The sequence below is a fragment of the Corvus moneduloides genome, chromosome 9 (assembly GCF_009650955.1).
Source record: "Corvus moneduloides isolate bCorMon1 chromosome 9, bCorMon1.pri, whole genome shotgun sequence".
Classification (NCBI taxonomy): domain Eukaryota; kingdom Metazoa; phylum Chordata; class Aves; order Passeriformes; family Corvidae; genus Corvus; species Corvus moneduloides.
This window is the reverse complement of record NC_045484.1, coordinates 6,945,088-6,959,293: the sequence shown is the minus strand read 5'-3', so window position 1 is coordinate 6,959,293 and position 14,206 is coordinate 6,945,088. Positions and strand designations below refer to the sequence as shown.

Sequence of the window (14,206 nt, the reverse complement as noted above, 5' to 3'; positions counted from 1 at the left end):
TTCTGACTGAAGCAGTTGTAAGACATAGGAAGGAAGATGTGTGTGACTAAGTTCACCTCGACCTTTCAAAGGTGTCACAGTGAATGCTTAGCCCCAACCCACTCAGCTGATAGCTGATAAGAGAAGTCCACTCCAAGGAACAGAACAGCACAGTCCACAGCGGCCCACTGTGAGACAGAGAGACAATGCTCAGGGCAAACCACCATCAGCAATGGAAAATCTCCTGTCACATCCAAAAAGGGGCAGCAGCTGATCTTTGGAACCTGACAAGTCTGGTGTGAATTGTGGTGGCTGCCAGCTGAGGCAAGGCTGACTTTGGCTTGCTGGGAAGGCTGCTCTGCTACCCATCGGGGTTGTGCTGGAAACCACAGCACTGACATGGGAAACCACCACTAAGCACTGGGCTCTGCCCCAGTCACTTACAGATCCCACCTGGCCGGGCACCAGAACAGCTGCCAGCACTGCCAGGGGGGCAGGTCCTAGTCCTGCCTAGATTTGCTGTGCCCAATGCAGCCGGTGCTCGGCACTGTGTCCTCTTGGAAAACAGCCTTCTCTTGGCCCAGGGTCTGTGACAACCAGGAAAAAGGACTCTGCACACTGCAGTGAGGCACCAGCAGCTGCTGGAGAAGTGTGCTGGGGAATCCATCCACTGCTCATCTCCTTGCTCCCATAAAGCAGCTTCCTAGGAAAAATACCAGTGCAGCACTGTGGGATGAGGCACAGTGAGATTTAACTCAGTGAAGTGATCATGCTCCTCTTTGGTGATCTCTCCACAGAATCCTGGCTCTGCCTAAATATCAATATTTTTCTTTGTGACTTCACAGCATTTTCGCCATTTCTCTCTCTAATTTACACTGCCAAAAGTAGCCTGACTAACATGAATTCCTCCTTACTGGCTCAGTGCCTTTGCTGTCAGAAATCCTTGACACACACACACATCAGCCAAAAAGTAGCTGTACACAGTGAGCACAAAAAAGCCACATGGAAGTGAAATTAATCACAGAATCATAGAATATCCTGAGTTGGAAGGGATCTACAAGGATCATTTAGTCCAACTCCTGAATTTTTAGAGGGCTTCTCTGCCTGTCACCTCCAAGAATAACCTTTCAGCTCAGATTCATAATCTATTTTAGCAATGGAAAAATAGATAATATTTTCCAGTTTAGGATGAACTGAGCAACTAAAATCAATCCGGAATCAACAGATTCTTGATGTGCTGCATGTGAAAGACATTGGTGTCTTTTGCTCTGATGACCAAGGGAGAAAAATAGTTAATGTGGTTCAGAGACACTGGAGCAGGACTCCACAAACCTTTTAGGCAGACGTCCTTGACTTTGATAAATAAACCTATCTTAATTATAAAATACTTTATTTCTGGAGTGAACAGAGACATTAAACAGTGGCAGCAGGGTCAAACAAAACATCTTGCCTTTGTAACGCTTTGCTTTTCTCCCCCTCAACGGCTTCCTTTGCTATTCTCTACTGTTTCACTAACTCAAGCCATGCCACCAGTCATTCCTGAGGCAAGGACAGCCTTGGTGGAAGACAGGCAAACACACAAGAAGACAACCCAGCATCAGGTATAAGTTGTGTTACTTGACTGCAGCAATGAGAGCAACAGCATTGCTCTCCTGGTAATTAATTTCAGGTGCAAGCCAAACCCTTAAATTATAGGTAAAAGCTACCAGCAAGAGCTGAGAGGCCAGATCTCAGCTGTGAGCACGTCCCCCTTCCTGCTTGGCTTGCCAGAAGATCCCCAAGGAAAAGGGCACGCTGCAGAAGGGCAGGAGGACAAGGTGCTTCCTTCCATTTGGTTAACAAACCATCAACCATCACTCAATCAGCTCCCCACCTGCTGAGCAGCAGTTTCACACAGACCATGCTTCACAGGTATTATGAAAAAAAGAAACAAGACTATTGCTGAAGGTACAGTGCATGCCCACAGCTACTCCTCTGCCCAAGAGTTTTCCTTGCCCCACAGACAACATCCGGTTTTGTTCTTGGAAACTCATACTGCTTGCTACTTGTTTCCTTTTTCCTTGTAGCTGTTTACAAACAGTTTAACTGGTTCTTCCACTGTTCTTCTGAGAAGTTAAATTCTCCTATATAACTCCCCAGTTCCTCCTTTTGAGGAGATGAGAGCACTTTCCCTGAGAAATGGGAGCTAGATAAAGGTGGGTGCCAGTAAGGGCTGCCAGGTCTTGGTTAAAGGCTTCTGCTCTGTGGCTCTCACACACAGAGTGCTCCCCATGGGCCAGGGGCTGTGGTCTGCACCCCTTCCCACTGATCTAGAGCACTGGCAGGCTGGGGGCTCCAGCTGAGTTCTGGTACAGCCATGACACTTTAGCAGGATTTAGCCTTGACTGTAACCAACACACTTTAGCCAAAGTTTTAAACCACTCAGCTCCCCAGTCTGGGAAAGCTCATAAATGACAGACTAATGTAAGAGATATTGGATTGTCATCAAAACCAAACAAACTAGCATGCCTTATTACCAACTCACTCTGGTTTCCTTCAGTCCTTGCTGGATTAAAGTGTCACTGAGAGGCGTTTCTTTGGAAAACTAACAAGATGACCAGAGCACCAGCATGCCCAAAGCCATCCCAGCCTGCCTGCTCACTGGATGACTTGATGACTGCAAAGGGTTGAGGCAAACCCCAAGAGACTCCAGCTTTAGGGTCCCTGTGGAAGAGAGACCAAAATAATTTTGATAAACACAGGAGATTTTGGCAAATGCTGGGTGTGTGCAGCAGGTCTGCGATGTGTCAGGATTCCAAAGGCCTGGAAGGTTTCCTTCAGAGGGAGAGCAGGGCCTCTGAAAGCCACCAAGTAGCATGCACTTATGGGTTTCCATAAGCAAGGCAGGAGGAGAAGCTGAAAGCAATCAAAACCACTGAAGAGACTATGCATGGGTGTTTCTGATGCCCCTGAATGAGTTGTCCTCTTTCCTGTTTCGGATACAATGCCGGGGACATTACTTGAAATGCAGCTTTTGATCCTCTGTTCTGCCAGTGCTGCTAACTCAGGCTGAGAGACACTTGCACTGGGGGAGCACAGAAATGACAAGGCAATTTCGGAAATAGAGAAGCACAACCTTCACCAACAGGATTTTTTAGAGTTTTAGAAACAAAACCAGTACAAAATCTAGAGTCGGGGAGAGAGGAGATGGAGACAGGTAAGAGCTTGCATCTGGTTCAAAGGCATGTGTGGAAAATGTGAGAATTACAGGCTTGCAAGGATTTGGGATGTCTTAGCTCAGCATTCTGGCATTATTGCAGAAACTAAGCAGTGAGCACCAAGCCCAAATTTCTTTTCCTGGAGGGAGCAGGTTGGGACCACTCAGAGCAGCTTTCCTGGGGACCTCATAAGCCCTAGACATTACATTGCAGATCCATAGAAGCAAACAACCTTCTTCACATCCCTCCAGCCCCAACAGGCCTCTGCAGCACCTCAAGGCATCACTTCATTCCTCTGCAGGACTTGGCCAAGCCTGGGTCCCATCCCAGCTGGTGTTCCCAGGTGCTGTGTGACTGCTAAGTGTCACAAACCACCAAACTCACACTGCCTCCAAACTCACACTCTGCATTCGAGGGAGCTGCTCTGGGGCAGCACAAACCCTCCTTGCTGCAGCTGCAGTCATATTTCTGGTTGAGGAAGGAGGGTTAGGCCTGTTCCCGGGGCCTCTTCGTTGGGCTGGGGCTCAGTCAGGAGCTCCAGCACACCCAGGAGAGTGACCACTGGTGGGAGGGGAAAAAGAATTTCCATGCACTCAAAAGCCAGTGGAAGACATGAAAGCTGAACCTTCTTCACTAAGTTTCCATGACCTGTGGTGTGTTCTCCAACAAACACCAGAGTGTATTCCTGACTCAATCCATCAACTCAAGAGCAAGAGCAGCGTGCATGGGGTGTCCTCATGGCAGGTTGCCTACCCAGTTGCTACACTATCCTCTACATTTGGTTTATGTTCACAGGAAATATCCTTGCCTAGATGGGAAAACACATGAAAGAACATTACTCCTGCTTCCTCTGCATGCAAGTTACATGTCAGGACATGTGCCTTGTGACAGGCTAAGAGGGCACATTTTGGGGAAGGGAAACTTTCTGACAACTCATCCCTAGAAGGCAGGCAGGTAAGAATACTCCCAATGGGGTCCATCCTCAGCAGGAGAAGGCAGCACCTGACTTCAGTCACGATATGGTAATTTACAGCAGCAAAAAGTCCAGCAAAAAGAGCAGTGGAAAGACCAGTGCTGGACTGCCCCCAAAAAGTGAAGCAAAGTCTGTCACCCAAAACAAGCACAGGAGATGGTCCCTGCTGCAGTCAACTGACACTTGGCAGCTCTGAGTGTCACAAGCAAAAATCACAAATAGACCAACCAAAGGGTTGTGCTGGTATCCCAAGGGACAGGCTTCCCTCTTCCAGGAGGGAAGCCTGGATGGCCAGGGAATGTCCCTCTGGAGGCATTTTCTGGACTACAGGTTTCGGAGTGTGCAAAAATAGAAGTTGTTCTCCAACAGTTCTCCATTTTCTCCCTCCTATGCTTTGCACTACATCCCATGGCTTTAAAACCAGAAGAAAAAAGTGAAAAGGGAAGTGCATCTTTTCTTTCCAATCCCTTATGCTATCCACCTGTCCAACATCCCTTCCTATTCATTGCTTCTTTACAGAAAAGAGATTTCAGGAGCATTATATGATGCTAGCAAGGGAAAGAACCAGCCCTGTAATCTCCTCACCTGAGGCTGAACAGAGAGGTGAGAGCTTTTACTGATAAAAGACTGAGTGAAGACAAGCACTGTCCACCTAACTCTTCGCTATTGTTGGAAAGAACACATATCAAGACGTCCACAGTTGAAGCTATGAAAGACATAAACACCTCTCCTTTCAAAGGCCCTTACTCAAAACTGAACTGGGATGCAATAAATCAGCCCCCACATTCACACAGAAAACCAAAAAAAAAAAAAAAAAATTTAAAAAAAAAAAAAAAAGAAAGAAAAGAAAGAAAGAAAGAAAGGAAGGAAGGGGAAATTTAGATTAGTCACAAAGAAGTTCCCCCGCCTGCTTCTCTGTGCATAAAGCAATCTCCTGAAGGCACTGTCTTCACTTCATCTCTGCTCCTGAGACAGGAGCTCATCAATCCCCTGGTCCCTCTGGCCTCTTGCTGTGCTCCTGGCCCCTTCCCCAGCAGCTGCTGGCAGTGAGGCTGGGATGGAAGGACAGCCGGATGCAGAGCCAAGAGATCGAGAGCAGATGGATTGTGAGAGGGAAGCTGTGGGGGATGAATGGAAGCGCTGGCAAAGAGGACAGGTTAGGAACACGCTGCACCTCGTGTCCGCAGTTGCTCAGTGGATATTGCTGCTTGCCTGCCTGATTTACCTTGGTATAGATTTTCTGCGGCCCGCAACGGTAAGAGCTCATGTTCAACCCTTTGTCTGCTGGTCTGTAAAGCTTTGTATGGGTTTTCTTTTCTTTTTTAAGAAACAAAAAAAGCTTTAAGTTTATCCCTATTCAAATCCCAAGTTTTTAATCCCTTCTGTATGAGAGTGATTTAAATTTTTTTTTTAAACTGTCTGTCCTCAACATTCAGTATTGCCCAGTGCAGGGTTTGGGGCCAAGTTTCCAGCAGAGTGACTGTTCCAAGAATGTTTTTTTTCACTGACCCCTGGGGGAGGGAGGTCTGGCTCCCTTGCACTCTCCCCCCTCCTTGCAGTGACTTGTGCGTATTTCCATTTAGTTGAATAAGATCATGTGCGTGAATGACAACCCAATTTGCTCATAAACACCTCTTGAACTTTTGAAGTGTACCATATGGCAGGCAGATGTGTGAGAAAGCAAGTTACCCTGTGCCAGTTCTAGGAAGACCCCCTGACACCTTCGGGTGCTCTCAGCCTGCCCATAAAGTGGGGTTAGGAGCAGTCATCCATGTCTGTGCGTGTGTGAGAAATGCTAGTGTCTCCAGAGAGAGTTTCATGTGCCCATAACACCAGAGCAAACAGTATAAATAACAGAGATGCTTGAAGCTCACAATGCTCTAGCACAAGCTGCAGCAAATACATGTTTGCCTCTCTCACGTGCTTGCAGGCTGGTGGATTGTCAACAACCTTTCACTGCCACTTCGGTGCTGCTTGTGCAGTAGTGGCTTCTCCTCCCACTCCTTCTCCAGGAGCTTTGTACCACTTTAAAGCTTGTTGTGCTTTGTTTTACCCGAGTTCATTCTTTCCTCCCACCTAGGCTTGGCACAGAAGCAAGCCAGGTATGTAACCATAACCATGCAAGAGAGGGATGGCTTCATGCTCTGGGTCCTCTGCTGTCTAATGAAAACCCTTGTGCTTTGCACAAGTTTCACTGACCTGAGTCTCACAGCAATGACCCTGGTAACTCTGAAAGATAACTCTTGTCATTCAGGTCAGTCCTGTTCTCCTTCCACTAGTCGGGAGAGAGAAGTTGCACTGTAAGACAACAGAGGAGAGCAAGCAATCACACTGCTCAAGGTGCAGAAACCTCTCCCAGGTCACACTCTGGCTGTGAAGCCTCATCTCTCAATAACTGGCTCTTCTATAAAAATGTTCCTCTTCCAGAGGAATATAGCAGGGTCTGACATTGCTGCCTGTGAGCCTTACAAACCCAAGAGAGCAGCAGCAGGCGAGGGGACACAGTGCATGCCTGGAGTTTCCCTTCCTCAACAGAAACAACTGAAACAGGGTGCTCGAGGACCAGCAATGGCAACAGATGAGAAGTTCAGGTCCTGGGAATCACCAAAGGACCTTTTCAGTTTTAAACACTAGCTAACTACAGGGTTAGGACTGGTTTCTATTATTTTAACAGACAACCCTGGTGTCCTGTTTGGAGCGCACTGTGCTGTGCAGGAGTGGTCTTGTGGGCTGTACATTAGGGGGATTTTATTGCAGTGCAATTACAGGGCTCAGCTGAACAATCATGAACTGACCATATAAATGTCTCCTGAAGGGGTAGCAGTACTGATCTGACTTGACTTTTAGGGAGTTTGGAGAGATGGACTTTTTGGAAGTAGGGGCACAGCAGCATGAGAGTGGCAGGCTTGGTAGTACTGGTCCATGGGAGCGAATGAGTGGCTCTCCCTATCCTTGGGAAGAGTCTCCTTCTGCTCTCCAAGGTGTAGAGTGCCACACTAACTACATTCACAAGGAATAACTGTGATTTTCATAGAAAGACCATATTTGATTTCTTTCCATTGTCCTCATGGAAACATGGCTCTGAAAAAAACCCTCCTGGACTGTTGTGTGAAAACATAGCATAAATAATGTCATGGCACATAGGAAAGTCAGCATCTTCAGCCCAGACTGTGCTTAACAAAAAGGGACAGTGATCTCATTTCTGTCACGATGCCACTTGGAGGACAAACCTCAGCTGAGATTTCCAAATGAGGAAGTTAAAACAAAGGCTAGTGATAGCCTGCTTTTGCATCTGCAATTCCCACCTCTGCTGGAATTACCTTCTCTTTCCACACCTCTCCTCTTGCATGGGAGGTAAAATCCATGATCCTAATAGCTCCTGGTGAGGAGAAGGTACAACCCACTTCCAGAGAATGGTCACCTGCCACCTGGGGGACACCTCCACGTGTGACACAGGCAGTTGATCACAGCAGTCCCGTCAATCAGCCCCCTGAGCTTTGCACTTTGTGAGGTACAAACTTATTCCTGAAACTTCTGCCACATGGCATGGCTCTGGACACAGTGTCCCAGCCGGGAGGAAGTCTCCTGTTTGGGGATCCCAACCAGGCAGAAAGGAAGAGTCTGTGTGTAAATGACGCAGGGAAATCTGAAGCTGTTAGTAAGAAGCGCCTCTGTGTTCTCAGCCCTCCTGGCACCTTTTCCCACATGCCATATGAAGGCAGAACAAAGAGAGGTCACTAACTTTGGTACGAGCACCCAGAGTCCTTCCAGTACTACATTATCCCCTCAGCAGGATTCACAGGAGGTACCTGCAAAGTGCTTTGAGATCATGCAATAACTGGAAGAGATACGTAGAACAGGTAATTTGCATTAGTGACAATGGGGCTGTTATTCTTATAAGTGCAACATGTTTGTCACCCAGGCTGTCTGTGTTTAATACACCCTGTCCACCAGCGGCCAGATCACACAGATTGAGGTAGATGTTGTTTGACCTCAGACACTCAGTGCTTTGCTATTGTCTTGCTGAGAAACTACCCGGAAATCCCGCCTGTCTGAGCCAGGAGAGAAATGCTTGTGCACTCGGGTGCCTAGAATAAGAGCAAGCATGAGATTCCAGCTGAGGCAATGGATCGGGATAGTAATGCCAAGGGAGATAGTTCCACCAGAGTCACCGGGCGATTAAAGCTTCTGTTTGTCAGTGGTATCCAGCCGTGCCGGTGGAGCAGGCGCGCAGCATCAGCCGTGGCAGCACTAGAGGGTGCCAGAGCAGACCTTTCCCAGCACCGGCACCCACCTCAGCTCCGGCACAGAGCACACCGGGCAGCCGGGCTCCCGCCGCCTTCCCCTGCCGCTTGCCTTTGCCCTGAATCTGCAGACAGTCTGTGCTCACACTCTGCACATTCCCTGTGCTCAGGGCTGCTCTGCCCCTGTAACACCGGAGGCCAAATACATGAAAGTAAGCCCAACCCACATCTCACCAGCACACCTTCTCCCTTAGGAAGCCTTTGGCATAGGTAAAGAGAAGAACGCAGAGCACTGAGCCTAAGCTTTCACTCTTTAATCAGGCAAAACACTGAAGACTTGTGGTTGTGCAGAGACTGCAGATTTGGGTCTCCTGTGGTTATGACGAGAGACAAGTTTGAGATGCAAAGTTCAGATTTAAAAATCCAATACAGAAGCTTGGTGTCTTCATATCTGACCAGTAAGATACACACTTCTATATTTGCATTCACTTTCTCTGTTACATTCATAAAATACAAATCACAGAATCATAGAATGGTTTCGGTTGGAAGGGATCTTGAAGATCATCATCTCCTTGCAACCCCTCTGCCATAAGCAGAGAGGGACACCTTCCACTAGACCAGGTTGCTGAAAGCCCCATCCAACCTGGCCTTGAACACTTCCAGGGATGGGACATCCACAGTTTCTCTGGACAGCCTGTGCCAGTGCTTCCCCACCCCCACAGGGAATTTCTTCCTAACATCTAATCTAAACCTGCCCTCTGTCATTTTAAAACCATTCCCCCCTCTCTTATCACTCCAAGCCCTTGTCAAAAGTCTCTCTCCAACTTTCTTGAAGCCGCTTTAGGTACTGGAAGATGCTTTAAGTTCTCCCTAAAGCTTTCTCTTCCCCAGACTGAACAACCCCAGCTCTCTCAGTTCTGCCTTCATAGGAGAGGTGCTCCAATCAGTTTTAAACCCATCTCAGGGCACTTAAGAGCGTCTGAGAGACACACACCCAGTAACAGCCTGACCCAAAGTGCAAGGAACAATAAAGCCAGACCCACCTCTTGGTGCCCTGCAGGAGGGTGAGACAGCACGCCAAGGTCCCCGCTCTGCGAACAATGCCTGTCTGCCAGGCGCCGTAAGTCAGACTGTAAGTCAGGCTCGAGGAGGTCATGCAGAAAAGACTCTGCACCCTATGGTCCTTCCTTGCTGTCTGGTCTGACTCAATTACACACGCCAGCGTGGTTTTCTAAACAAAACAAACACTGCCCGGGGTGCTCTGGAGGGCTCAGCACTGGGCTGGAAGTCGCACTGGCTGGGAACCATGCTGAAATAGTATTTTATAATAATGATTTAAAGTCAAGTCCAGATCATAGCTGGCGGGCAGCAGCTGTGACACCGCGGCTGGCTGCTGTGCTTTTGGAGATGCAGCTGCTCTGCCCTTGTAGGGAATGAACAATCCTGGCTGGGAAATGAAAGTGATAGCAGCAGCAGTGAGGTACCAGCCCCGTGCCTTAAAAAGGATTTATCTTCTCTGTTTTCCAGACCCAGAGCGACAAAGTGCTGTGGACCCACATCCGGTACACAGGTGGGTGTTGGGGTGGGGGGACCCTGGCCCCTTGATGATCCCCCAGTGCAACAGCCACCACTGTGCCACATTCCCCTGGCACACTGGGAGGTCTCCTGACTCCCCACTCTACCACCATGACCTCCATGGCATCCAGTGGCTCCTGAAATACCTAAGTGGCTCTTATGTGCTTTGTGCCACAGTGATGGCTATTTCTTCTGATGGAGGACAGGTCCCAGGGGAGCTGTTGGGGGAGAGGGGCCAAGCCTGCCCCAGTGCTGCAAGGGGCCAAAATGAAACAAATGGGTTTTCCCAGAGCAGAACAAAAAACGTGAAAATCTACATGGATTTCTGCAACCCTCACCTATCTCCTAAAACAAGCTTTCACTCTGTGAATGAACAAGAAAGGCATTTTTGAGAATTTACTAAGTACACACGGCACACTCTTGGGGTATTTCTGAAACAAGTCAATGGTTTCCTGGTTTATGAAAAATGTAAATGATTTCCTGGGGAAGAGTGGGTGAGAGCACACACCATATCTGATGTACTCCTCTGCGTGCCAGCTACATTGGATGTTCGTCCAATGACACACCTCAATGATAAAACCAATTACTAAATTTTTAAAATAATACTGAAAATATTATTGACAGTTTTCCTTTCAGTTAAAAGTGTGAGGCAGCAGTGAGTCCAACCTAATGGAAACTCATGCCCTTTAGAGGAAAAGCTTGAGAAATTTGGCCCCAGCCCAGAGGGGCTGTGCTGCCTGCCTGGAAAACTTTTGCATCCCCTGGTCCCAGGGGTTTCAGCTGCTGTGCTGAAAACCCAGGGGCACAGCAGAGAAACATGACCAGCATAGCTCTCAGAACTGTTACTGCTCATTCCAAGAGAAAACCTTTCATGCTAAGTTCCGGTTTAATTTCTCCTTATTCTGCTTAATTATTTCCTTCTGTTTCTGTCTCTATGCTGCTCTTTCATGCTGTCTTCTGTTAAAAAAACAACAAACAGCCAAACCCAAGACAAAGGCTTATGTCACCAATATCTCCACTTTTTGTCTTCCTTCCAGCTCTGAAAGCTTTTTCCTCATCTTATTTACTGTCTTAATTTTCCTGTTCTTTTTATGAACCTGTGTTTCTAAACTCACAGTGATGCTTTACTTACTATATTTTTCTGTATTCTAAGACATAGAATAAGTAAATAGTGCATAAATAAAAATTTGGAGGAGTAATCCATATAAACTATGTGCCAAAAGGCACAGCTTAGTCAAGAGTGGGAACCTGTAAGTTTTCATGGTAGATGATGTCTGTCTAGAGTAGATGATATTCTAGCTCTGGTCTGCCCTGTTCTCTAGCTCACTCTTCCCTTTCTTATATTTTTCAATCTTTCCTGCAGCCAGCTGGTATAAAACAACCCATTTCCTAGAAGACATTTGCCATCATGGGATCATCTTTGCTCTCTTCCATTCCAGGTAAAAGCATCAAGGGGGTAGCCATGAATCTCAGTGCTGAATTAGGCCCTATTCAGATCAGAAATGGTTCTATCATGATCCCCTGTGATGGCCTCTACCTCGTGTCCCTGAAGAGTTCCATCTACATGGAAGAGGAGGACTTGCTGAAGCTGACCCTTGTGAAGGGGACACACAAGACAACCAGCAGTGCCCTGTGGGAGCAGACTGTGCAGAAAAGCGACACCACAGTAAATCTCACCACAGTGCTCTTCTTGTTTCAGGAAGACAGAATCACTCTGTGGACCAACTCCAATGCCACCATCTCAGGTCTATCATTTAGCCTGGTGTTAGTGACACCAAGGGCTGACTGTAGGAGCTGATGAATGAAGTGCAACATGGAAAGTACAGCCTTCCCTACCAATCTGTAGGTTTTGTACTTGTACAGGCAGACTGCTCTAGAATCCCTCCCTGGGGCCGCAGAAAGCCTCAGCGGGAGTGCAGATAAACCACAGTGCAGACAGGCTTTATATAGTGCATGCAGGGTTCACCTCTTTGGAGCTCTGTGCAGCTGATTTGCTACCTAGGATGGATCTTTCCAACACTGGGGAAAGGGATGCATGGAGCTCTTGAAGAGAACAGTAATGAAAGCCAAAGAAAGTCACCCAAGCTTAGCTCATATTCAGAGAAACCCTGGGTTTCTCTATTTACTTGACAGTATCTGTATATAGTAGAAATGTGCTGTATTTTTTCTCAAATAAAAGTCTGGTAAGTCAGGAAGATACCTCAAGTGTCTTGAAGCCACTGGGAGTAGGAGGAGCACAAGTCTGCTCAACAACCCCTCGCCTGGCAAGACGAAAAACTGGGAAGAGGCAGCAAGGGAATGCCTTCGGAGTGATCCAGATAAAGGCTTTCTCACAGGAAAAGGCCACGAAAGAAGGAGGTATTTTGAAATGAGCTGACAGGACTGCACTGGACAGCAGAAGCACAGGTCTTGCACTGGCTGTGGGGTTTTGGGGAGCAACCTTTGAGAGAGGAGGCCCACTGGCTGTTCCAGCTATCTGCAGCCTACTGAAGCCTGACCCAAAGGAATATCTGGTGGGACATTTACATCTTGAGATGTAAGGTCTCAGAGGAAAGTCTCCTTCAAGCACACACACACTGGCTTGACCCAAAGTGATCCAGGCACATAAAAACTTGAGAAAACGTGAAGACTTCTAGATTTGGTGAGTTCTCTCTAATGGACCAAGTGAAACCTGTAGGTCTGTGCATCCTTTCCTCAGGGAGGACTCAGATGGTTCTTGTGACTCCTCTTGACTTTGTCATACAAGTGTGCACCAGGGATTCACAGGCATGACCTCCATGAGGCCCCTGTGCACACCTGCCTGGCTCTTGCTGAAGTCAGACTGCTCTCAGTGATCCTGGGCTGCTCCTCCCTGTTCTTGTTGCAGCTTGGGGCTACTGGAGACAAGCCCTGCCCTGCCCATGCCACAGGCAGCACATGACCTCAGCATAGCCAGCAGCTGTGGGATTTTCAGTTGAAGCAAGGCAGATTTTAAGGGCAAGTTGACTACGTGTGTCCCAAAGAACTCCATCAACATTTCAGCATGTCACTGCTGGCTGTACACTCCAAAGCCTTTTGTTAAAAGTATTTATGTATTTAAATGATAGGCGTCAGAATGCTACATCAGATTTCTTAGAAACACTGGGAAGGGCTCAGACCAGGTTGTCAGCACTGAACTCCTCTTTGAAAATGCTCCCAATGCCATGGACTGTTCCTGCTTTGCAGGCATCCAGACACCCGGACCTGGACTGACCTACTCATGGCTGAGCACTCCTGCAGGCTCAGGTGCTACAGGCAGCTAAGGAAATCTTCCAGGCCTTGGAGAGCTTTCCATGTACTTTAGGCTAAAGAACTTCCCTACCTGGGCCAGGCCAGAGCCTCAGGGGAAACCTCCGTGGCTGAAGCAGTTACTCATGTAAGAAAGAAAGAAGCAGCTTTTTGCCTCTCAACTGAGAAGCTGTGGCTGACTTGCACCCACAGAATGCTCATCATTAAGGGATATTTGGGCTTGTAACTGTGGCCACGCTTACCACCACGGGGACTGATGGCAGCTGCACCCTGCCCCCAGACTGGGGATTGTCACACTCCCCAGCTGAAGTGAGAATATGTTTCTCTTGCTAAAAAATAATAAAATTTTCCTTTGTAACATTTGGGCTTGTAGTGTCCTTTGAAGGTGAGGGCTGGGGGAGAAGGAGTTTGGCAGTGACTGGTGAATTGTACATTCAGTGTTTGAGCAGAGATTTCCACTGGTGTGAAAACTATATGCAATTTTCACATACTTCTTTTTTTTTTTTTACAGTTCAGCTTTTGTTTCAGCTCTCCACAAGGGTATGCAGGGCTAGTGCTTCCCAATGTGTGCTAACACAGGGCAGGCCATGGTGTGTGCAGGGTGCACAGGACAGCAAGAGAGATTAAGCCTAGAGAACACAAATGGATTTGTTCTTTGGAAGGCTGCACCCTTTCTTCTTGTTTAGAGCAGGAGAGGGCATTTCACACACTGGTTCCACTGCACTTCCAGGCTGAACTAGACTGGCCTACATACATACACATGCATGCACTTGTCTTGAAATAAAAGTTGAAACAATTCAATACCTGACATCAATTACTTGAGGGACTGACTGTCTTCATCAGTAAGTTTCCATACCATCACCTTTTGTTTGTATCTGGAGGTTAAAAGTCTCTTTGATATGAGAAACATTAATTTTTGTTCCTGGGGTTGTTAAGGCCTTATAGGAGCTTACGGATGGGGCTAGAGTCCC

The 14,206-nt window shown here is 47.6% G+C and overlaps 1 protein-coding gene across 1 annotated transcript; it reads left to right on the top strand.

The window, feature by feature from the left end:
* The first annotated feature begins 4,058 nt into the window (after positions 1-4,058).
* On the top strand, positions 4,059-13,595 carry TNFSF4 (TNF superfamily member 4). The gene is made up of 3 exons (XM_032118393.1): positions 4,059-5,404; positions 9,921-9,963; positions 11,408-13,595. Exons 1-3 carry the CDS (start codon positions 5,207-5,209, stop codon positions 11,764-11,766), a joined length of 600 nt encoding a protein of 199 aa, XP_031974284.1. The 5' UTR covers positions 4,059-5,206; the 3' UTR covers positions 11,767-13,595.
* Positions 13,596-14,206: the final 611 nt, after the last annotated feature.

Bases quoted from the DNA above. Each gene is read 5' to 3' on its own strand.
- TNFSF4 (XM_032118393.1), top strand. From the start codon at position 5,207: ATGGAAGGACAGCCGGATGCAGAGCCAAGAGATCGAGAGCAGATGGAT. The intron at 5,405-9,920 runs GTAAGAGCTCAT...TCTGTTTTCCAG, and splicing joins ATTTTCTGCGGCCCGCAACG to ACCCAGAGCGACAAAGTGCT. The intron at 9,964-11,407 runs GTGGGTGTTGGG...CTTCCATTCCAG, and splicing joins GACCCACATCCGGTACACAG to GTAAAAGCATCAAGGGGGTA.